This window comes from Chiloscyllium plagiosum, chromosome 4 (assembly GCF_004010195.1).
Source record: "Chiloscyllium plagiosum isolate BGI_BamShark_2017 chromosome 4, ASM401019v2, whole genome shotgun sequence".
Lineage (NCBI taxonomy): Eukaryota > Metazoa > Chordata > Chondrichthyes > Orectolobiformes > Hemiscylliidae > Chiloscyllium > Chiloscyllium plagiosum.
In genome coordinates this window covers 40,402,325-40,428,488 of record NC_057713.1, presented here as the reverse complement: position 1 = coordinate 40,428,488, position 26,164 = coordinate 40,402,325, and the positions used below count along the sequence as shown (strand labels likewise).

Sequence of the window (26,164 nt, the reverse complement as noted above, 5' to 3'; positions counted from 1 at the left end):
ATGGTTCTCTGCCAGTACTATGACTTTCTCTTCTAGAGAAAGAATAGGCCAGCCTGCTTATTATTTGAAATGTACACAGGAAATTCTGGAGAAGTGTAGCAGTCATGGCAGCATTTGTGAAGAGAGAAAGAGTTAATGTTTAACTCTTCATCAGATCTGCACACATTCAGGTTGGAGTCTGGACAGTGAAGAAGATTATCTTAGAGTACAATGGTACCTTGATCAAATGGGCAAATGTGCCAAGGAGTGCAGATCAAATTTTAACTTAGATAAATATGAGGTGTTGCATTTTGGTAAGACAAACATGGTAGGGCTCATATAGTTAATGGTAGGGCCCTGGAGAATATTGCTAAACAAAGAGACCTCGGGGTGCACTTGCATAGTTCCTTGAAAGTGGAATCGCAGGTAGACAGGGTGGTGAAGGTGGTGTTTGGCATGTTTGTATTCATTAGTATAGGAGTTGGGACATCATATTGCGGCTATACAGGACATTGGTGAGGCCCCTTTTGAATTACTGCATATAATTCTGGTCACCCTTCTATAGGAAGGATGCTTTTAAACTTGAGAGGGTGTAGAAAAGATTTACAAGGATGTTGCTGGGACTGGTGAGTTTGAGTTATAGGGAGAGGCTGAATAGGTTGGGGCTTTTTTCTCTGGAGCACCGGAAGCTGAAGGGTGACGTTATAGGAATTTTAAAAATCATGATAGGCATGGTTAGGGCAGATAAGTCCTTTTCCAAAAATGAATGTTTAAGGTGAAATGGAAAGATTTAAAAAATATCTAGAGCATAGGGTTTGAGAAGAGAAATATTTAAAAAGGGGCTACATTTTTACACAGAGAGTGGTTACAACATTTAAAAGACAAATATCTGAATAAGGAGGGTTTGGAGGGAAATGGGACCAAACACAAGAAGTTGCGACTAGTTTAGTTTGGGATTATAGTTGGCATGGACTGTTTGGATCAAAGGGTCTGTTTCCATGCAGTATGACTGTATGACTCTATATGACTCTAATATTCCAGTATATTTGGACTGCAAAAGTCTTATGTGTAATTTAAGAGGATTTGGAGATTTCTTTTCTGAGGCACAGAACACTGAAGCATTAAACATCTGCATATTTGAATAGTGTAGTGGCAACAATGTCCTCCACTTCCTGCTCACTATTTGCAGGCAATCAGATGTTGAAATACTTTGCAAGAATTTGGAAGGTATAAAGCTATTTCTTTTCATAATTACACCCCTGGAGGATTCACCTGTAAGAAGTGTATTTCACTAAATAGTGATATGAACTCAATTTTAAAATTACAATTATGTATTGTATTAATGATCTACTAATTATGTGATTGGAGCACAAGCTCATCAATCTGCATAGAAATTAGTTTCTAAACATCCAAAATATTCCTTGTTAAAACTAATGAGGTACTTAGGGTTCTTCATGAATCTAATTAGATAGCATTATAAATGAATCATTCATGGCATATGTAAAGGTCAAAGTGCAGTGTGAAACTCCCAAAAGTGAGGGAACATGAGGAAACAATGAACAGCTTGAGAGATTATTTATTAACTTCAGGCAAAATTAGACTCTAGTTGTTAATATGCTGATAGCCTTTCCATATTTTTTATGTACTGCAATGATTGTAATTTTTTACTGTGAACATAATTTAAAAAGTCTCAGCTGCGTCCATGGATGTTATCAAAGGGCTGTGAGCCTAATTTTTAAAAAATATATAAAACATCTACAGTAGAACCTCGATTATCCAAACATCATTTGTGGGCGGCATGGTGGCACAGTGGTTAGCACTGCTGCCTCGCAGCGCCAGAGACCTGGGTTCAATTCCCGCCTCAGGCGACTCTCTGTGTGGAGTTTGCACATTCTCCCTGTGTCTGCGTGGGTTTCCTCCGGGTGCTCCGGTTTCCTCCCACAATCCAAAAATGTGCAGGTCAGGTGAATTGGCCACACTAAATTGCCCGTAGTGTTAGGTGAAGGGGTAATTGTAGGAGAATGGGTCTGGGTGGGTTACACTTCGGCGGGTCGGTGTGGACTTGTTGGGCCGAAGGGCCTGTTTCCACACTGTAGGGAATCTAATCTAATCTAATCTAATTTCTGTTGAATCTAATCGATTATCTGAATTTTGGATTATCCAAACAAAATCTCAAGGTCCCGTAGGCAACTCAGCATTCAGTTATCAGTTAAACGGCATTCACAGCTTATTAAAGGTCAAAGTTCAGTGTGAAACTCCCAAAAGCGTGCATTGCCTGATAACCAAGAAATGTTCGATAACCAGCACTCAAATTACCGCTTGTTTCCAGTTAACTGAACTGAATATTCCCTGCCCATCTCGTTTGGATAATAGATCAGTTTACAATAGATCAGTTTTCGATTAAATGACACTATGGCATGCATTGCCGGATAACCAAGAAATATTCAGATAACCAGCACTCATTAATTACCACTTGTTTCCAGTTAACTGAACAGAATACACCCTGCCCGTCTCATTTGGATAATCGAGGTGCTACTGTAAATTGCAAGAAGATTATTGTGCTTTTTGAGGGTCAATAATCTCAGCCCCAGTGTATTGCCACAGAGGGTTCTAGGCCCAACCATCTTTAGCTGCTTCAAGAAGGACCTTCCCTTTAATATCTGGTCGGGAAATAAGCATGTTTTCTGATGATTGCATAATGTTCAGTAGTATTTAAAACTCTTCAGTTAATATGCTCTCATGCAGCAGGCAACGTTCCCTCTAAGCTGCGTGACATTACTGCCCCTCCAAGATTCCATGCACACCAATTGCGGACACACTGACTTCTGGATTCAGAGGTCGATGACAGGCATGGATCTTGGAGGTCCACACCCCAAAAAATTAGAAGGAATATTGGCAGCAAGAACAAAACAACATCCAGGCTTGGGTTAATTGGTAGCAAGTAACATTCAAGCAATGACTACCTCCAATCTAACCATCTCTCATTGACAGCATTACCATCACTGAATCTTCCCAACCAACACTCTTTTCATGACAATTGACTAAAACCCTAACTGGACTAGCCATTTTAAATTTCCTGAAGAAGGGCTAATGCCCGAAATGTCGATTCTCCTGTTCCCTAGATGCTGCCTGACCTGCTGCGCTTTTCCAGCAACACATTTCCATCTCTGATCTCCAGCATCTGCAGACCTCACTTTCTCCTCCTCGCCATTTTAAATACTGTGGTTACATGTCAGATACTGGGAATTCTACTGTAAGTAACTCATCTCCTAACTCATCAAGGTTTGTCCATCATCCTGTAGGCACAAGTCAGGAGTGTGATGGAATAGTCTCCACTTGCCTGCATGAGTGCAGCTCCAACAACATTCAAGAACCTTGACACTATCTGGGACAAAGCAACCTGCTTGATCGCATCCCATGCACCATTGAACACTCTCCCCCATATACCATGTAGATAATACATGGCAACAACTCATGATGCCATTTTTGACAACATTGTCCAAACGCACAATGTCGACTATCCAGAACAACAGCAAATACATTGGAACATCACTACCTACAAGTTCCCTGCAAGCCACTCATTATTCTGACTTGGAACCGGGGTATCACTTTACTGTCACTGTCTTGAAAATCTTGGAAATCCATCTCTTACCGTACTTTGGGTGCCCCTGCATCACGTGGACTGAAGCTATTCAAGATGGTAGCTCACCATCACCTTCTCAAGAACAATTAGGTATGGGCAACAAATGCTAGCCCATCTAATGTTACCACATACCATGAACCAACAAAGAGGTTCCTCCTCAATTACCCTACTCAGACATAATTTTGGTAAAGGAAGAAATTATGGTTAAAAAGGCTCTTAATCATATATTTAATCAGCTCAATTACTTTCCATGTAACCCACTTTGGGAATAGCAGAAAGTTGATAGGATGATGTTAGAATTCCTGTCTGAAATGTTTTCCAGGATAATCCCAGCTCATCAATATACTTAACTGGGAAAGTCCTGTCCTAGGTGCAAGTTATAAACCAAGCAGAGTTCCAACTCTTATCAGGAGAAGTGATATCAGAAGATGCATGACTGCTCACTGTACATGTGCATTTCTAACAGTTGTTTATAAAGTATAATGGAAAAATACTAAAAGCAAGCTATCTCTCTTCCACTGAATGGGAAACATGCATTTGTCTCATATAAGGATGATGACAAGGATTACAGCATACAAGACCACCAGTCCCACCTCACTTCCCCAACATTATTAGGTGTAGGAATATTGTAGTTTCACATACAATATTTCACCTTATTCAGAGTGAAGTATGTAATTGTTTTCTGACTGTCCTGTTTAGTGATTACAGCACTTTTAATGTTAAGTCTTACTTTCTGTGATTTTAGACTGTCAAGGCAACATCTCCTCTTGGTGACCCACGAGTTACATACAACCTGGAAGAAGGCCAGGTTCCAGAAACAAACATGCCAATCCGATTCTACCTGAAACCCAATCGTGCTGATGGATCAGCCTCTATTTTAGTGGCAGAACCACTAGATTTTGAGGTTACAAAATTTTTCATCCTTAGAGTCAGGGCTCAGAATGTGGCTGCAGTTCCATTAGCCTCCTTTACCACCATCTTTGTCAATGTGACAGGTATGTTTGAGGTAAACTAAGTTTAGATGCTGGTCTTTGAATCTTACAAAGTTTCCCTCGCTTGCTGAAACACTTCAATATAGTGTCAGCAGTTTCCAAGAAATAAATAAAATATTTCAGTCAGTTTGTGCTTTCTATTTGAAATAACATCCCTAACTTTATGCATGGCCTGTACATGGGTGATTGTTTTAAAAGAGTCTTTTAGTAAAATTCAGTAATGATCATGTCATCTATTGATTGCAGAAGATTCATTCTATTGTTATGCTACAACATGACCTTTCTTAATTATTCAATTTTTCAGATGTGAACGACAATGTTCCTTTCTTTACCTCATCCATTTATGAAGCCACGGTCCCTGAAGGTGCTGCAGTTGGTCTGTCTGTTGTGCAGGTATCAGCAACTGATCTGGATTCAGGACGCCATGGAAAGGTTAGAAATTGTGCTGTGCACATTGTATTTCTCCAAGTAGTTCTGCTTGTTTTATGCTATAATTGTTGGATAACCACCTTCCTCACATGATTCATGTTCATGGACTTGGTTGGGTAGGTGCACAGCCCAGGTCAAACAGGTAACATACAGCTGAAGATGCCTTTTTGTTGAATCATTTCCATCAACTAACAGAATTGAGATCATAAAAGCCCTGTAATGCTCTGATGAGTTCCATTTGTTGGAGGAAGGATTTCTGCCCCTCACTCTAGCTGACTGGCCAGCAGCTGTGTAGATCTAACCATGCCGCTGGAGATCACAAATAGTCTCCAGATTTTAAGACCTTGGGTCTGAAACCAGGTAAGTGTAAGTGATCTCACAATGGATGAGGAGGTGAGATCTGGGGAGGTTGAAAAGAGAAGACAGCCATGATTGAATGGTGAAGTAGACTTAGAATCATAGAGCCCTTATAGTGTGGAAAGAGGTAATTTCGACCATTCAGGCTGCAGTGACCCTCCGAAGGGCATCCCACACAGTCTTACCCCCTCACCCTATCCTCGTAACCCTGCACTTGACGGACCGAATGGCCTAATTCTGCTCCAGTGTCTTTTGGTTAGAAAGCATATTTGAAAAATATGATGAACAAGTGACCTGTCTTCTACAGAAAACATGCACTTTTCTCCACAGAAAGATATAGGGATGGTAACAAGAGATTATACAATACAAGCTCACCAGTCCCACCTCACTTCCCCAAGCATATTTTGTGTATGAACATTGTTACAGCCTTTCACTTTATTGAGGGTGAAGTATGTAACTATTTTGTGGCTGTCCTCTTTAGTCTACCTAATCCCTTGACTACAGTATATCTAATTTATCTACAAATTGTTGGTAAATTTTATTTCTCTCCTATGTTTCTCTCCTATAGTGTAATACAGACTGTATTCTTCAGGCAAATAATTGAACATTTTGGTGTTGTTATAAGTTCTGAAAGTAATACTAACAGTGCAGATACCATGAAACAAAGTAAATTGCAAAATGTGATAATGTACATGCAGTTACATAGGTTTAGTTTCTATTTGAATGGATTTGAATTTATTTTGAATCAATCAGTATTCTTTGATGTATGGTAATTATAACTAAACGTCACAGAATCGAATGTTCATTCAAACTTGAGGGCTCACTCGTTTTCTTTGCTTTCACCTACAGATTAATTATGCTATAGTGAAGGATGTCAGTGGAGACTATAATTACTTCAGCATTGATTTTGAAACAGGAATAATATTCACGCAGACATCCTTTGACAGAGAGGTGAAAGGGTCTTATTTGATAGAAGTTCAATCTCAAGACAACTCTGAGTCTGCTCGGCCTGGCATGCATGGACAGCCCAATACTGGTATATATGTACCTATGTTATCAGCTCTTCAAATAAACCAATGAAATAGGTGGATGTGTTTGTCCACAAATAAGTACACAAATAGTTTGGGTGTTTAATTAACTAAGATTAGTTACAAATTATGCAACCGAACAAAATAAAGTGGACAAGTAATATTATGAAATGATTTGTTTTCCATTTGGAGGTGTCATTCAACTCATGTTACTTAATTTGCTTTGACCAATTTTCTTCACTCCCTGTGATGTTCTTCGCTTCAGGCCATTGTTCTGCTCAATAATCACAGGAGCAGAGCTGAACCTTGAAGAAATGATCATCCAGGCTATTCTGTACAAAAACATCCCATTGGCAAATGCTGCCTACTTGGCATTAAAAGCATTTTTCAGCACTTTCCAGATGTGACACAGAATTCTATTGTATTGTGTTCTTATTGCTGAATTTGTTGTGAATTTAAACTTCAGTAGACCACACGCTTACATATGGCAAATACTCAGTGATATTTCTATGTTTCCTCATTACGTTCTATTAACTCTTTAAAAGTGAGTGGACATTTTTCTATTCACAGATACAGCATATGTGAGGATTTTTGTCAGTGACGTGAATGACAATGCACCAGCCTTCCCACAGGAAACCTATACAATAAACATAGATGAGGACAAAGACATTGGCTTTGTTGTTATCACTGTTTCTGCAAATGATGGAGATGAAGGTATGTCTCTTTGTATCATGCAATTCTTTCATATGTGACTTCACAGAAAGGAGGTGCCTCCAAATGAAATGGTGTTCCAGAATAAAATCAGTCACAGGCAATGCTGCTGATTGCTGCTTGGTGAGCCACATTGGAATAAAGTGAAGTGGGCAAAAAAAGGGTTGATCTTGTCAATTACAAATCCTCTCTATACCACACGCTCACAAAGTCAAATAAGCGGGTGTCCTATTCACTATCTCACATGAATTGCTGCTTATGTCAGTGCCTACAGCACAATATATTCCCATTCTTGATTTAAAAACAAGAACATTTGTGAGTGGGACTTGAAAATAAACTGAGGAGCGTGGGTGTCATTGCACCAATAAATGAATCTTTAATGACTTCTTGAGATTTGGTTCCACCATATGGTGAACTGGCAGTAGTGCAACAGTACAAAGGATTCCTAATTCGTCACTTACTGATCATGCATAAATTGATTGGTTTCAAATCTGCTACAGAGTGATCAATGTCAGAAAATTAGAGAGTGCTGGGATCAAATATTTGGAGAGAAACTGAGGGTGACTGTGTCATCTATTACTTAAACTGTTGCTACAAAGTGTGTTATAGATTGTAACGTAATGAAATATCATTCACTAATTCTGCCTGAGAATGGCCGTCATAATTATGTAGGACTTTCAATCTTATATCCAGAAGTTTAAATACAGATCATTTGCCAAGTTATAGCTATTGCAGCTTTCACTGTGTTGTGGGACTCAGTATCTGTGGCTCACCTGTTTGTATCATAAGTAAACCATTTCTAATATATGTTAGTGACTTGGAGGAAGAAAGCAAATGTACAAATGCAAATGCAAAAGCAAAAGCCAAATTTGCAGATGACACAACAATTAATAGAAAGGCAGGTTATGAGAGGGATTAAAAGAGTTGTGATAGGTTAAGTAATTAGCCAAAAAGTTGGCAAATGTTACAATGCGGGTATATGTGAAGTTGCTCAATTTGGAAGGGAGAACAAAAAAACAGTATTATTCAAGTGAAGGAAAACTGCAAAAAGATGCAAAATAAAGGGACTTGGTGGTACTTGTGGTTGAAATACAGAAAGCTAGCATGCAGGTTCAGCAGGTAAACAGGAAGGCTCATGGAATGTTGGCTCTTATTTCAAGGGAGTTGGAGTATATGAAGAGGGAAGTTTTACTGTAAGATGTACAAAATATTGGTGAGACCATATCTGGAGTACTGTGAGCAGTTGTGGTCCCTTATTTAGGAAAGATATTCCATTGGAGGCAATTCAGGGAAGCATTACTGGATCATTCCCAATCTCATGAGCAAAAGCTAAACAAATTGGGACTCAATTCATTGGAATTTGGAAGAATCAGATGAACTAATTGAAACATGGAGGGATTCTTAAGGGTCTTGACCCGAGTAAATGCTGAGAGGATGTTTTCTCCAATAAGAGAGTCTAGGACCAATTGACATAATCTCAGAATAAAAGAGTGCTAATTTAAGACTGAGATGAGGAATATTTTTTTTTCCTTACAGGATTTATTGTCTGTGGAACTCTCTGCCATAAAGAGGTGTGGAGGTTGGGTCCTTGAGTACATTTAAGCCTGAGACAGACAGATAGATTTGTGATCAGTAGGGGAATCAAGGGTTAGGGGGAAAGGGCAGGCAAGTGGAAGTGAGGAATGTCCTATTAGCCATGATTAAATTGAATGCAGAGCAAGCTCGAGGGGGCCAAATGGGTTTATTCCTGTTATTTTTATTCACTTGTGTGACGTGGTATGTCGGTGGCTGGCCAGCATTTATATCACGTCCCTAACTGCCCTTGAGAAAGTGACAGTGAACAGCCTTCTGGAACTGCTTAAGTCTGTGTACTGTGGGTAACCCACAATGTGCTTAGAGAAAGAATTCCAGGATCTTAACCTTGCAACACTGAAGAAACGAAGATATATTTCCAAGTCAGGATGGTGAGTGGCTTGGAAGTGAATTTGCAGGTGGTTGTGTTCCCATGTATCTGCTGCCCTTGTCCTTCTAGAATGAAGTGATTGTGGGTTTGGAAGGTATTGCCTGAGGACCTTTGATGAACTTCTGCATCCTGTAGATAGTACACACTGCTGCTAATGAGTGTCAGTGATGGAGGGAGTGGATGCTTGTCTATGTGGTGCCAATCAAATGATCTGCTTTTTCTTGGATGGTGTCAAGTTTCTTGAGTGTCGTTGGACCTGCACCCCATCCAGGTAAGTGGGGAGTAGTCCATCACACTCCTGACTTGTGCCATGTAGATGGTGGAAAGGATTTGGGGAAATGAGTTACTGTCTATATTCCTAAATGCCTTTGTCATCACTGTGTTTAAGAGTCCAGTTGCGTTGCTGGTCAATGGTAACCCCAAAGATGTTGGCAGTTGGGGATCAATGATGGTAACACCATTGAATGTCAAGGTATGGTCATTAGATTGTCTCTTACTGGTGATAGTCATTGCCTCACATTTATGTGGTGTAAATGTTACTTGCCACTTGTCAGCCCAAGCCTGGATATTGTCCAGATCTTGTTGCATTTGAACATGGGTCACTTCAATATCAGAGGAGTCACGGATGGTGCTGAACATTGTGCAGCCGATGGCAAACATTTCTACTTCTGATCTTATAACTTAAGGAAGGTCATTGTTGAAGCAGCTGAGAATAATTGTACCTGGGACACTACTCTGACAAATTCCTGCAGAGATGACTGACCTCCAACAACCACAATCATCTCTCTATGTGCCAAGTATGACTCCAAAAGGTGGAGCATTTGCCTTGATGCCTATTAATTCTAGTTTTGTGAGGACTCCTTGATGCCACATTCAGTCGAATGTTGTCTTGATGTTAGGGGGTCACTTTCACCTCACTTTGGAATTCAGCTCTTTGTCCTTGTTTCAACCAAGCTGTAACGAGGTCAGGAGCTAAGTGGCCCTGGTGGAACCCAAACTGGGCATCATTGAGCAGGTTATAGCTGAGCACTATTGATGATGCCATCCATCACTTTACTAATGGTCAAGAGTACACTGATGGGGTGGTAATTGGCCTGGTTGGATTTGTCCAGCTTTTTGTGTACATGATATACCTGGGTAATTTTCCACATTGTAGGGTGGATGCCAGTGTTGTAACTGTACAGGAAGAGTTTGGCTAGGGGAGAGGCAAGTTCTGGAGTACAAGACTTCAATATTATTGCCAGAATGTTGTTAGGGCCATAGCCTTTGCAGTATCTGGTGCCTCCAACCGTTTCTTGAAATCATGTGGAATGAGTATAATTGGTTGAAGACTGGTATCTGTAATGCTGGCGACCACTGGAGAAGGCGGAGATCACCCACTTGACCCTTCTAGCTGAAGATTACTGTGAAAGCCTCAGCCTTATCTTTTGCACTGTTCTTCCATCCTTGGGGATAGGGATATTTGTGAACTTCCTCCTCCAGTGATAAAAGCAAATTACTGCGGATGCTGGAATCTGAAACCAAAAGAGAAAATGCTGGAAAATCTCAGCAGGTCTGGCAGCATCTGTAAGGAGAGAAAGGAGCTGACGTTTTGAGTCTAACTGACCCTTTGTCAAAGCTTTGACAAATTTATTTATTTTTTCACTGTTCTGTACCTGTTATTTCTTGATTGTCTCTCTTTCTCTCACTCCCCACTCTCTTATCACCCTTTTCCTCTCCTCTTCCCCCTTTGCTACCCTCTCCCCTGTTTTCCATTTTTCCTCTGCTTCACCCATCCTCCCCATCCCCCACATATTTTGTCACACAGCACTGGCTTCAGTCTTGGTCATTCACAGCTCCTAATCTCCCTATAATCTCTCTACGCACTGTCGTTATCACCTCTTTATTGCTATCTTTGCTTCTGGAGCCAAGACTCACCTTCTCTCAGCCGAGTATAAATACCTCCCTATTTCTCCCTTTTTTTAGCTTTGACAAAGGGTCAGTTAGACTCGAAACGTCAGCCCCTTTCTCTCCTTACAGATGCTGTCAGACCTGCTGAGATTTTACAGCATTTTCTCTTTTGGTCCTCCTCCAGTGAGTTGTTTAATGATCTATCACCATTCACGGCTGAATGTGGCAAGACTGTAGAATTCAGATCTGATCTATTGATTGTTGAATCACTTAGAATTGTCTATCATTTTCTGCTTCTGCTATTTGGCATGCAATCCTTTTTGGTAACTTCACCAGCTTCACACCTCATTTTTTTAGGAATGCCTGGTGCTGCTCCTATTATGCCTTCCTGCACTCTCCATTGAACCGAGAGTTGGTCCTCTGGCTTGATGGTAATGGCTGAGTGGGAGATAAGCCAGGCCATGAGGTTACACATTGTACTGGAGTATAGTTCTGCTGCTGTTGGTCCACAGTCACTCATGGATGCCCTGTTTTGAGTTGCAAGATCTGCTCAAAATCTGCCCCATTTAGCTGGTGATAGTGCCACACAACATGATGGATGTTATTCTCAATGTGGAGGTGGGACTTTGTCTCCACAAGGACTGAGCAGTGGTCACTCTTACCGATACTGTCACGGACAGATGTATCTGCAGCCAGCAAATTATTAAGGATGAGGTCAAGTGCGTTTTTCCCTCATGTTCCCTCACCACCTGCTGCAGTCCCGTCTAGCAGTGATGTGCTTTAGGACCTGACTAGCTCGGTCATTCGTGCTATTGCTGAGCCCCTGTTCATGGTGAACATTGAAATTCCCCCACTTATAGTACGTTCTGCGCCCTTGCTTCCCTCAATGGTTCCTCTAAGTATTGTTCAACATGGAGGAGTATTGATTCATCAGCTGAGGGAGAACAGTATGTGGTTATCAGCAGGTTTCCTTGCCCAAGTTTAACCTGAGACCTCATGGGGTCTGGTGTCAATGTTGAGGACTCCCGGGGCAACTCGTTCCTGACTGTATACCACTAAGCCGCCATCCCTGCTGGGTCTGTCTTGTCGGTGGGACAGGACATATCCAGGATGGTGACCATGATGTCTGGGACATTGTCTGTAAGGTATGATTATGTCAGGCTGTTGCTTAACTAGGCTGTGAGACAGTTCTCCCACTTTTGGCACTGGCCCTCAGATGTTAATCTTGCAGAGTTGACAAAGCTGTTTCTGCTGTTGTCTTTTCTGGTGCCTAGGCTGATGTCAGGTGCTCCATCTGCTTTCATTTCTTTGTTGAGATTTTGTAGCAATTGGTACAACTAGGCCATTTCAGAGGGTGAAAGTTACAGAAAGTAAGCATTCAAGTGAAGCAGGCATTGAAGAACGTACGTGGTATGTTGGACCTCATAAAGGGAGGATTCAAGTACAGGAACAAGGATATCTTCCTGCACCAAAACTCACAGTGGGTCAGACAGCATTCATGGAGAGAGAGAGCAAGCTAACATTTTGAGTCCCGGTGACTCTTTCATTAGAAGGAGGTCTTTCTACAACTGTATGGAGCCCACGTGAGACCACACCTGGAATATTGTGTGCAGTTTTTGATCTCTCTATCTGAGGAAGGATATTCTGGTTATGGAAGCAGTGTAGTGACGATTACCAGACTGATCCCTGGGATTGCAGGACGAACGTAGAAAGAGAGACTGGATCAGCAAGGATTGTATTCACTGGAGTTTAGACTGAATTGAAGGGGGAGGGTCTTGTAGAAATCTAGAAAAGGGGAAACACAGAAAGGAGGTTCCAATGACTGGGAAGTGCAAAATGAGGGGTAATGGATACAGGATAGGACTTCGATGAAGAGAAATCTTTCACCCAGACAGTGGTGAACCTGAGAAATTCTTTGCCACAGAAAGCAGTTGAGACCAAAACATTTAATGTTTTCAAGAAGAAGTTAAATAGCGTTCTTAGGGATAAAGGGATCAAAGAGTATGGGAGAAAGCAGAAATAGGGAACTGAGTTGGATGATCATCCATGACCATATTGAAAAACCGAGCAGGCTTGAATGGCCAAATGACTTTGTCTTGTTCTTATTTTCTATATTTCTGTTGTTGCCGAAATTGTGTCTTCTTATAATTGTTGTCCTCACTCGCACTGGTCCTCCAACTCAAATAATTCCCCTGGCCTGTGAAGGCAATGACAGCCTTTATGCAAATGAACAAATATTCCAATGGTTAAATACCATAAACACTGTAAAATCATTTCCTGTTTAGGGCCTTAACTACAGTAGTCGGTTGCCTGTTCTTGTGGAGTGGGCATGCAATCTGATTTCCAGCCCATTCCAGGAAGGTTCTACAGCATCAGGAATGGACTGGGGAAAGTAGGTCCTCTCCCTGATTTCCTGCCAAATCCTACCTCCATGGCCTTCCTCAAAAAGCCAGGAAAAATATAGCTCACTGCTTTAATATTCCAGTACTTAGGAAGAATGGCACAGTGAATGCATTGTAGCTTCAAACCAGATCCACTCGTAGCTCGTTTAAATATTCCTTAGAAAAGTGAAATGGTGATTTTATGGTGAAGTGTTGCAAATATAAAAACTAGAAGACATCAAATAGGAAACCCTGATAAAAATTATTACACCATGACAAGTTAACAAAATGTTAAAGAAAATTTGCATTCTTTTTTGTCTTCATTTCATTTCAGGGGCAAATGCAAAATTGAGATATCAGATCACCTCAGGGAATGTTAAAGGAATGTTTGATGTGGAGCCAGAAGTTGGAACAATCTTTATTGCTCAACGACTAAATTATGAACAAGAACAACACTATGAGCTGAGGCTTGTGGCTTCAGATGGAAAGTGGGAAAACCAAACGTTAGTGATTATCAATGTCATCAACAAGAACGATGAGGCACCAATCTTCACACAGAATGAGTATCACGACAGCATTATGGAGGAGCTTGTAGACCTTCCAGTTCTTGTCTTACAGGTGTGAATGTTTGTATTACCATGTGGATAATAATATTGCTGTAATTTAAAGCGTGAAGTGAAAGTTATTTTGAAAATGTGCCCCTGGAGTTGGATGATGTTGGAGATTAAAACACTGTCCTTGCATCTTTGTGAATCATTTAAATTTAGTCCACGTATCATGAATAATGACTTGTCTTTGTCAGGTTTCCCAAATCTTTGCATTCTGTCTCTCTATCCCTATCTTAATCCTCCATTTATTTTATTTTCTGTCTCTCTCTCTCTCTTTCTACCACCTCTCTCTTTCCACCACCTCTCTCTTTCTCTTTCCACCACCTCTCTCTCTCAGGCTGTCAAGTGAAAAGGGTTCGAAGAAGGTCAGATTTGTTGCCAGTACAAAATTCAGCAGAAAATAATTCTCATAATTAGAATCATTAAAAAATCATAAAATTGTAAAGAAAGGAAATGATCACAGAAATGCAGAGAACAGTGAGATAGAAAGTATATGCACAAAATAGTAAATACTGTGATTACTTCCTCCCAATGTTCACAAAAAATCTCATGATCAACATTCGCTTCATCAAATGAAGACACTAAAATCATGTGTAAAAACTATTGGGTCACAATAGTAGTATCACTACCCTTGAGCCAAAAACCCCAGATTTAAGTCCCACCTGCTTCAAATGTAAATCATCACTTGTCTGAACGGATACTTCAAATAATGAGAGCATAATGGTAATCAATAGCCAATATAAATGAGAAAGATGCTCTTAGATGGGCTGAAAAGTGATCAAAATGAATAAAGGGTTGTTTTGAATCATAAAATGAAACCATTGTGAGATAGTAGAAAATCTTCATGTGAGAGCAACTGAAGATTCAGCAAATATAGTTGTGGCTGTACCTTACTATTCACTATCTTGCTTCAATCCTGTGTAACCTGAACAACAAGGAATGGACACTTGACAAAGCTAATGTGAACAGTGTCTCAAAACCTGTGGAAATGTGCAGGATGAACAATTCACCATAGTTAGAGTCGCAGTGTCATTCTTGAATTTGGTTATGGGAATTTTGGTTCTGTGAGAGAGGGATTCAAGTAGGTTACAGAAAAGATTAGCCTGAAGCTAGGACATAACAAGAGGATTAAGAAAGACAAGATGAAGTGCAATACCAGTTTGAGAGGACAAAGGATCAGGATTGAATAGCATTCCTTGGTACTTTGGTTATATAGATTGTCTTCTCATTATGACCTAACAAGATATAAAATATTTTTCTTTCATGGTAGCAACAAAATAGCATACCCTAATACCTTGCCAAATTAAAATTCTCTTCACATTTCTCTTTTTCTTTGGTGATGCATTCAAGTCAGCAAATCACCAATTATCAGAAATTGACTTTCTTTTTATTGCCTTATTCAAACCCATTGTAACATTTAGTAGTTTTATCTGATCTACAGCAGTATTGTAAAAAGAGATTAATTTTCTCTAGTTTCTTTTCCCTAATATCAAAGGAGCTGTTTGTAGCTATTGATGACATTTCCATCCCGAAAGTAAACACAAGATCATCTATTTAACAGCCATGTATCAATCATTTATAAAGGTTCAACATAAACACTTTGGGTCGAATGACACTTATTTTTGGCTCAGTTTGAGTTCCATTTAATTTTTTGGAGGCCCAGTGAGATTTCTAGCTGTATCTTACTAGACTCATTACCTACTCCACCTCTATGGTGTCTCTTTTGTCTGATTCTGCACCAATGTTGCCACGTGCCAGTCCCAGAACCATTTGCCACTCAGCGAATATCAGCCAAAAGACCTACATCTCTGCAATCTTTTAAAAAATTGTGTTGTGCACTTGGACAGACAGTGCCAGTTCTGCAGTCACCCTGCACAGTTCCTGACATTTGCCACGGATGTGGCAGATGGGGAAACTGGCACCCCACTTTGCAGGCAGTAGCCTTGCGGCCTTGTTGATTAGGGTTGTGCAGGCACAGAATTTCCTCTTCCCTAGAACTAGCAGTGGAGGCCATGATATCAGACCAAGACAGCCTGGTCTGAGATTGCCACCTAGGTTACAACAATCTCAGTGATCTGGAGGAATCCATAGCACTGTAGGAAGAAGGTCAAATGTCTTTATCCATACCACTAGGTGTAGGTGCTACATCTGATACCTCCCCTCAGTGTATCTCTGCTGCTGTGCCCACAACTCAGCAAGGCTCATGTTCCACCACTCTCACAATTATCTGTAATACCCACCAACCCCAGACAACACTGACCTTGCATGTTATCTATTGTGCTGCCTACTCATTCGCTCTTGACTGACAACCATGACAAGTTCACTTGTTTTATGTCTACGTGAAACTGCAAGGCAAGACTGAAGTCATTTGAGCCTGGTAACACTGGTTGGGGGTGCACAACACAAAAAGATAAAGCAAGGCAATGCAAGCCAGGGATGCTGTGATCATTCAGGTGAAGTGAGCGATCAATATGACAGAAACGTAGCCTTGTCCAGTCTATGGTACAGGTGCCTAAGCATATAGTGTCCTTTTAGCAGCATTACAAAGATAGCTGCATGTGCAGCCAGAAGTTGATGTGCAGAAGCATCCTGGTAAGTGGATTGGAGGTGTGCCTTGAGAGTTGCTAGAGGCTGGCACATGTCAGACTTGGGTGGCATAGTGGCTCAGTGGTTAGCTCTGCTGCCTCACAGCACCACAGACCTGGGTTCAATTCCACCCTCAGGCGACTGTTTGTGTAGAATTTGCACATTCACCCTGTGTCTGTGTGGGTTTCCTCCGGGTGCTCCAGTTTCTTCCCACAATCCAAAGATGTGCAGGTTAGGTGGATTGGAATACTAAATTGCCCAATGTGTCTAGGGATGTGCAGGCTAGGGTGGATTAGTCAGGGGAAATACAGGGTTACAGGGTTAGGATGGTGGGGTGCTCTTTGGATGATTGGTGTGGACTCGATGGGCCAAATGGCCTGCTTCCACAATGTAGGTATTCTATGATTCAAGATACCATTGTCTGTGGATGTGAGGTGCATGTGGCCAGTGTCCATGGAGTGTATCCTGAGGTGTTAGTACTCAGTGTCCAATATGGATGTCCTTTGAAGCAATGTGTAAATTTGCTAGGTACCTGCTCTGGTTTGTATGTTGAAAGTTCTTGACATATAGCTTATCTGGCAAGTTTGATAAAATAGAAAGCTAAATATTGATGAGTTTAGTTGTGTCATCAATAAGATGTTTAACTTGAATGGTTATTGGCAATGCACTATTACCAAGAGAGAAAATTGCTATGCAATTTATCAATAGCACAAAAGGTGGAGCCAAATGCTCCGGATATCAAAACAGGCCTCAAGGCATTTTGTCTGACTTTGTCACATATTTCACCATTGACCTGTGTAAGATTAGAAATATGGAAACGTCAAAAATAGGAGTAGAAATTGACCATTCAGGCCTTCAAACTGCTCTGCCATCCAATATGAATATGGCTGACCGTTCAACTGTTCCTAATTTCTTCCCCTACCCTTTAATCACTTTAGCTCTCAGAGCTATATCAATTCCTTCTTGAAGACATTCATGTTTTTCCCTCAACTGCTTTCAATGGCAGAGAATTCCACAGGCTCACCACTCTGTGGATCAAGAAACTTTTCCTTATCTCAGCCCTAAATGGCCTACCCTGTATCTTTAAACTCTGGCCCTTGGTTCTGGACTCCACTGTCATTGGGAACATCCTTCCTGTGTTTACCCCATTTAGTCCTGTTAGAATTTTATGGGTTTCTGTGAGATCCCTCCTGTCAATTCACTAAACTCTCATGAATTTACTCCTAACTGATCCAGTCTCTCTTCATACATCAATCTTGCCTTTCCAGGAATCAGTCTCATATATCCTCATTGCACTCCCTCTATAGCCAGAATATCCTTCCCAGATAAGAAGACCAAAACTGTACACAATATTCCAGATATTCCACCCTGAAGTTTAGTTCACTAGCTACAGGACCTTTGTAAAGGTAGTCACTATTTAAATGTTGTTTTCCACTTCCTACTAACTGAAATCCTACGATTCTACCTTAGCTTATTTTAAGTTAATAAATCTATGTTGATTTCCAGTAAATAAAATTGATTGGGAAGACTAATTTTAGGAAACCCTTCAATGCCATAGTTTGTCACAAATAATTTATCTCTATAAGAAACTAATAGATTTGTAAAACAAGTGAGGATCTGATGTTGTGGAACCATCAATATGATGAAATTGTTATCAGTTTCTTGGAGTTCAAACTGTTATTCAAATTATTTCAATTTAGAACATTTATGATTTTTAACACAAAACTTGTTAAAAGACTTTTGAAAATGCCAATTATATTGGAGCTAATGAACAAAATGATAGAAGATTTGGATCCAGTGTTGAATCAATCAAAGTCTTGACATAGATCGTGTGCAAGTTAACAAGTTACTTCTGACAATATAATATTTTGGAAGTTAAATATAAAGTACTGCAAGCAATGAACTATTTTGAAAATTCTAACTAGCAGAAGCATTTCAATTCATACCCATACTTCCTCACCTGGTGATTTCACAGTGTTTCCATAATGAAGCATTGACCAAAAATCAGATGTTTCCCCTCAGTAGGGAAACTACATTACTGATTAAATTACACCCCATGGATACCCTAGTGGCTCAGATGGTATTGACAGATGCCCAGAGTGATGTGTCACCTTGTATTTTTAACTGCAGTCTGTGTTTTGAGGAAGATAAAGTAAAGAAAGGAAGTTGGAATAAAATGAACAAAAAGTTTATTTGACTTTGAAAAAAATCACTTTCATAATTGGAACCATTAGCTTTCTTCAGGAATTAGTGCATACATTGAGTGTTGGGAATCAGGACCATTCAATTGTTCTTGTTATCAGTGTTATCAGTACTGCTCTGTACTGTACTCTAAAAGTGCTACCAGATTTAATTAGTTCTGGGGATTGGTATCTGTATGGGAATAATGATTCTCTTCAAAGTGATCATTGTACTTTTCTTCGACGTCTGCAGGTTTCAGCTACTGATCCAGACCAGGGAGCAGACCAGAATGCCTTACGTTATTCCCTCCATGGCCAGGGGGCTAACAGTGAATTTACCATTGATGAGCTTACTGGCAAAATCTATGCAAGAAAAAAGTTAGACCGCGAGGAAAGATCCATCTGGCGCTTCCTTGTTCTAGCCACTGATGAAAATGGTGAAGGACTCACTGGTTTTTCTGACGTAATTGTTGAGGTGCTCGATGTAAATGACAATCTGCCACTCTTTCTATGTGCTTTTGATGGCTGCTTCATTGGATATGTTCCAGAAAACTCCCCAGCAGACACTTCTATTATGGAGATGATTGCGACAGATTTAGATGACCCCAAGACTGGGAAAAATGCTGTGTTAATATATAGAATAATCCAGAATGTTCGAAATGAAATTAATCTCAACCTGTTCTCCATCAATTCTTCCACTGGAACTATATACACTGTGTTGGGTTCCCTGGACAGAGAGAAAGAAAATAAATACCTAATTGTGATAGAAGCTCGAGATGGAGGTGGATTGACAGGAACAGGGACAGCCACCATTTTGGTTACAGATGTGAATGATCATGCTCCAGTCTTCACACAAGATCTCTTCAGAGCAAAGGTTTCTGAAAATACTGAGATCCACACTGAGATTTTTGTTGTTTCTGCCACTGACATGGATGAGGGAGAGAATGCCCTGATGACCTTCAGTATCATAGATGGCGATGAAGATCATAAATTTTTCATTGAAACAAATCAAGTCAAAAAATTTGGTGTAATCAAATTAAAGAAAAAACTGGATTATGAGAAGTCTCATGAGAGAAGGTTCAATTTAACTATTAAAGCTGAAGATGTGGACTTTTATAGTGTAGCCACTTGTATCATTGATGTGGAGGATTACAATGATCACACTCCAATCTTCTTTCCACAGCTTTATGAAGCTGATCCATTGCTGGAAGATGTTTTCATTGGCACTAGAGTTGTCCAGGTAACAGCTGTCGATTTGGATTCTGCCCAGAATGGAAAGTTTACTTACAACATCACTGGAGATTCAGATCCACATGGGCAGTTTTCTGTTGACAGTAATGGATGGGTAACCATAGCCAGTGCTCTAGATCATGAGCTAATGCCACAGCATCACCTTGTGGTGCTGGCCACTGACCTGGGAAATCCAGCTCTAACTGGGAGTGCAGGTGTTGTTTTAACTGTGCTTGATGTCAATGACAATGGGCCAGAATTTGATGTCCTTTATACACCGATTGTCTGGGAGAACACAGCTGCACCTCAAGGAATCCAGTTCAATCAAACATCAACATTGATGTATGCCAAAGACAAAGATAGCCCAGTGAATGGAGCACCCTTCTCATTCACTTTATCAACTCAAGACAGCCATTCTGCTGACTTCGCCTTGAAAGACTTTGGCAACGGCAGCGCTGGTCTCACAGCACTCCGTATGTTTGACAGAGAGGACCAAAAGATCTTCTACGTGCCGGTGATTATTACTGACAGTGGATTCCCGCCCATGAGTTCCACAAACACTTTAACCATCACAATTGGAGATCTGAACGATCATCCCCATTCATCTGGTTTTATGGAATTTCTGGTTTATAATTACAATGGTAAGGAGTTTCTCCATAAAATGCAAAGTGATCTGCACAGAGACAATGTCCATCATTCTTAGATAAAATAGTTATGAGGAATACCAGGATGGACTTGCTGAAACCAATAGTTGCCATTGCCTCCTAAAGAATGTAATTACCCTTTACATAAGAAATCAGAGCATGTGAAGGCCATTTTCCCCCTCAAATCTGCTCTGCCTTTCAACATAACATGGCTGATGGGTGGCTGGCCTCTGTTCCTCTTTTGTTCCAGATTATCATAGCCCTCAAGTCGTTGACATTTCAGAATACTATGTCCATCTTCTTTAAATGCTTTCAGTGATCTAGCCTCCTCAACTCTTTAGGGGAGACAATCCCAGATATTCTCTACCCTCTTGGAGAAGAAAATCCTTTGTATCTAAAGGTGTTTGAAATGAATGTCCCTTTATTCTGTAATTATGTCCCTGAGGTTGAGACTCCCCCGAGAGTGGAATCATTTCTCAATAGCTACCCTATCAAGCATCCTCAGGATCTTGTATGTTTCAACATGATCATGGGTGGCATGGTGGCTCAGTGGTTAGCACTGCAGTCTCACAGCACCAGGGACCCGGGTTTGATTCTAGCCTCAGATGACTCTCTGTGTGGAGCTTGCACATTCTCCCCGTGTCTGCATAGGTTTCATCCGGGTGCTTTGGTTTCCTCCCACAATCCAAAAGATGTGCAGATTAGGTGAATTGCTAAATTTGCCCATAGTGTTAGGTGCATTAGTCAGAGGGAAATGGGTCTGGGTGGGTTACTCCTTGGAGGGTCGGTGTGGACTAGTAGGGCCAAATGGCCTGTTTCCACACTGTAGGGAATCTAATCTAACCTCTCATTTTTCTAAACTCTAGTGATGATGGCCCAACTTGTTTAGCCTTTCTTGATAACTCAATCCATTCATCCCAGGGATCAGCTCAGTTAGCTGCTTTGAACTGCCTTCAATGCCAGTTCTATCCTTTTTGTTTCAATACAGGAACCAAAAAATGTACAGTATCAACCTTTAATGTCCAAATCACAGCATGCCCTCCCTCCTATTTTTGTATCATCCACACATTTGGATCACTATAAGCTGCACCTCCTCCAAGTCTGTAATTAGATGGTAAATAATTGAAGTCCTTGGATTGATCCTGGTGGCACTGCACATCTTTCCAATTAGAAAAAGATCCATTAAATGCAAACTTTCTGTGTATTAACCATACATAGTATCGTATCAATCCATGCTAATACTTTATCCTCAATACTTTAAGCTCATATTTTGTTTAATAATCTTTTATATGGTTGCTTATTAAAAGTATTCTACAGCTCCAAATACACTAAGTCTACAAGTTTCCCCTTTATTAACTCTACTTGCTATATTCTGAAAGACCTCTAGTAAATTTGTGAAACATGAGTTCCCTTTCACAAAATTCTGTTTGATTGTGTTAAGCTTTTCTAAATGTCCTTCTATTTCTTACATAATAATAAACTCTAGCATTTTCCCAATGACAAATATCAGGCTAACTGGACTATAGTTTCCAACTTTCTCTCTCCCTCCCTTTTGAACAGGGACATCCCATTAGAAATTCTCTAACCAGTTGGAACCCTCCGAGACCCAGGTGAGTTCTGGAATACTTCTACCAGTGTTTCTATGATCTCCGCAGCCAATTCCTTTAAATCCCTTGGTTCTGGTGAATTGTCTGCCTTCAGTTTGATTGGTTTGTCAAATACACTGTTCCTCATGTACAACGTTTTTCCTCCTTTTCGCACCTTGATTCTCTGTTACATTTGGGACAGATGCCCCCTAGTGAAGCATAAATATTGATTTTGACCTAATGGGTCTAATGGCCTGTTTCTATGCAGTAAATACCAAACAATTTATAACTCTGTTTTAGGTTTGTCCCACCTAACTTATATCGTATCCCTTAAATTCAGTATTAGGTTCTTGATCTTTACTGAAAACTCCTTCACTCCACACATCTCTACTAATCTCTACATGTCCAGTTGTACATTTGCACTGGTCATTGGCAACTGTGATGGTAATGTTATGATTTTGTGACAACATTCAGACATGAAAAATAACCATTTGGATGAGGTTCAAAAAGCTATGTAGTATTATCCTATTATATTTTGGAACCTTCAAGGGTGGAGGGATTAGCCATAGTCTGCAAGGGACAATACAATCTTACTCTGTTGCAAGTGGTTATGTAGCTTGATAGGTACCGATCTTGATCAAGCACAAGGTTAGGAGATAACCTTTCATAACTATCACAGCCTGTACAGGATGCTTGTACGTTGGGGTGTCCTTCTGCACCATACTAGCCACTGCGCTAACCTCCAAGATGTGGACGAATAAAGTAGCAAAATCAGAGATGTTTTTCTAAATCTTTCACATATGTGGGTGTAGCAGATCGGGCCAACATTTGTTGTTTATCTCTGATTGCCTTTGAGACACTGGGGTGGGGGTTACCTTCTTGAACTACTGAAGTCTATCTCATTTAGCTTCTCTGTCATGATTTGCTACAACCGAATGGCTTGATTGACCAGTTCTGAGTGCAGTTGAGAATCAACCACATTGCTGTGGGCCTGGAATCAAGTGAAAGTCATACTGGGTAAGGATTTTCTTTCCTAAAGGATGTTAGTGAACCAGATGGGTTTGTTAACCACAATCATTCATAGTTTAATGGTCATCTTTATCTTAGTCTATGAGATTAGCTTTCAATTCTATATTCATTTATTAATGAATTGGATTTATATTCCATCAACTGCAGTGGTGAGGTGTGTCTCGGACCATTAGCCCAGGTCTCATGGATCACTGGTCCAGTGACATTACAATTGCAACATCATCCCCCCCAAATTTTTCAAACAATCTAGTTTTATAAAAATGGTGGATGTCCAGTCTCAAGTTATTGATTCTGTGGGTAATTTGAATTTATTTTGAAAATGCATTATTCTAAACTCTGGAAATTAAGACATGGTGCATTAAATCTCTGAATGCTATACTTTTTGAAAGCTAGGAAACCTAAATTATGAATGTATTTATGATCTCCAAGAGTCTTATTTTAGAAAATAATTGGTCTCTGAAATAGTGTGCTGTGTTGCTTATATTAGGTCTACTTGGTACTACTAAGCTAGGCAAGGTACAAGCGCCTGATCTAGATGACTGGGATGATAAAAGATACAGATTTGAAGGAACACCTCCAAGGTAAGCAAGTCTGGATTGTGTGTGTGCACATGTATATGTCCCTATGTCTGTGTCTGTGTGCTTATGAACAACAAAATAAGTAATTAAATGACATCACATTGTGTAGTACAGTATTATTATAAAATCATTCTTGTGTGTTGATATCCCACAGTGTAATTTCACACCACAGAAGTGGAACACAAGTTTCACTGTGAAATTTTTACTCATTTTAACATTTTTAAGATCAACTTCCATGTATCTACACAGCATTTACAGACAGTAGGTATGCTCAAAACCTTCCTGAGGGTGGTTTTAATTGTTTTCACCAACCGGAAGCCAGATGCTCACTCATCCACTGTTTGGTAATCCAATTTTTGGGGTATTGGTCTAAGTAACAAGAATCTGAAGTAATGCTGTTCAGTTCTAATCATTACACTTCAAAGTTCCTCTGTGTGTGAACAAGTCCACCTGCACCTCTGAGGATTTGTGGTTTGATATATCCATAGCTCCATTTAGGTGTATGCAGCATTGTCCACAGCTTTGTATCTGTGTGTGTAACTCTTTCTAGCCCACCTACTTGATTTTAGATTGGACAATCCTATTGGAATTGAAAGTTGTCCAGGTTGGCTCATGTGATAATTTTCCCTACTGTTCCTAAGAAGAATTGTTTAACCTCCACTTTTGGAAATACAGTCAAACTCAGCAACGCACGAGATGTTGGCTTGTTGGAACCTGAGCCAACAAATGCCAGCTCAGAGTAGTGTGAGATTACATAACGCTAAATTTAGGTTTTTACATTAAAATTTATATTAATAATTAAGCATTATTAATTAATTAATTAATTATGAACACATGCAAATTTGTTTCAGAAATTTTATCCTCAATGAAAATTCTGGTTCGCTGCATATTATTGAAGACACACCCTCTGGAGTGTATAACTTTCAGGTCAAAGTTGCAGATGGCACCTGGCCAGATGTAATTTCAACAATAAAAGTTGTTGTCAAAGAATTGGAAGAAGATGCCACATATCACGCTGGCTCACTTAGACTGACTGGTGAGAATCTAACCATTCCTTGCACTGTGCATTTAACTGAAACATTAATATAATTTTCCGACGAATAAAATAATACGGGGGGTTCTGAGCTGGGGGTTACCTTCTTGAACCCCTGAAGGCCATCTCATTTAGCTTTGTAACGATTCACTACAACTGAGTGGCTTGATTGACCAGTTTGGAGTGCAGTTGAGAATCAACCACATTGCTGTGGGTCTGAAGTCAAATGAAAGCCAGACCAGGTGAGGTTCTTTTCTTAAAAGAATTTCTTAAATGTATACGAACATAAGGAAATGAGAAAGACCATTTAACCATCTAATCGTTTCTTCCCGATAACTTGTATAAACTAATATTAATGACTTGGACAGTAATGAATGTACAATAGTAAAAATTGACACTTGACACTAAAATAGGTGGGAAAATATGTTGCAATGAAAAAATGAAATTTAGAAATAGATATCAATAGATCACTGAAAGCTAGTATGCAGGTACAGCAGCTTGTAAAGAGGACAAATGGAATTTTGGAGTTTATTGCTAAAGGAATGAAGCATAAAAGTAGTTGTGATGAAGGGTAAACCCGGATTTGAATAAACTGTTTTTCTCTCTGGAGATGCTGCCAGGCCCATCGTGTTTCTTCAGCACTTTCTATCTTACTAAAAGTAGAGAAGTGTTGTTACAATTGTACCAGGCATTGGTGAGACTGCATCTGGAGTACTGTGTGCAGTTTTGGTCCCCTTACTTGGGGAAGGATGTATTGGAAGCAATGGAAGCATTTCAGACAAGCACAAGATCAATTCCAGAGATGAAAGGTCTGTCGTATAAGGAAAGATTGAATAGTTTAGGCCAATATTCGGTGGATTTTAGAAGATTGAGAGGAGCCCAAATTGAGGTGTATCAAATGCTAAATGGATTGGCAAAGTCGACGTAGAGTGGATGCTCCCCATGTGGAGCAATCTAGAATGAGAGGTCATAGTTTTAGGCTAAAGGGTAGCAGATTCAGAACAGAGATGAGGTGTAATTACTTCTCTCAAAGGGTCATAAATCTGTAGAATTCACCACTCCAGAGAGTGGTGGACTCCGGTCACTGAACACATTTAAGGAAGTGATAGACAGATTTTTAAATAGGAAAGGGTTAAAGGTTTATGGGGAGCAGCAGGAAAGTGGAGTTGAGGATGAGATGAGTACAGTCATTATCACATTAAATGGCAGAGAAGGCTCAAGGGGCTAACCTTAGTTCTTGTGTTCTTATTTTCTAATTATATTATGCAATCTATCCAGCCTCTTCAATTTGCTAAGAAGACATTCCTCAAGGATTTC

General features: G+C 40.1%; 1 protein-coding gene across 1 annotated transcript in view; it reads left to right on the top strand.

The window, feature by feature from the left end:
- The window catches only part of si:dkey-22o22.2 (neural-cadherin), a 246,362-nt gene that overhangs the window by 162,874 nt on the left and 57,324 nt on the right, over positions 1-26,164 (top strand). The window contains exons 13-20 of the mRNA XM_043688104.1: positions 4,368-4,617; positions 4,919-5,046; positions 6,250-6,436; positions 6,999-7,142; positions 13,708-13,991; positions 19,001-20,618; positions 23,724-23,817; positions 24,666-24,850. Coding sequence (XP_043544039.1) covers positions 4,368-4,617; positions 4,919-5,046; positions 6,250-6,436; positions 6,999-7,142; positions 13,708-13,991; positions 19,001-20,618; positions 23,724-23,817; positions 24,666-24,850 — 2,890 coding nt within the window. The remainder of the gene's footprint in view (positions 1-4,367; positions 4,618-4,918; positions 5,047-6,249; positions 6,437-6,998; positions 7,143-13,707; positions 13,992-19,000; positions 20,619-23,723; positions 23,818-24,665; positions 24,851-26,164) is intronic.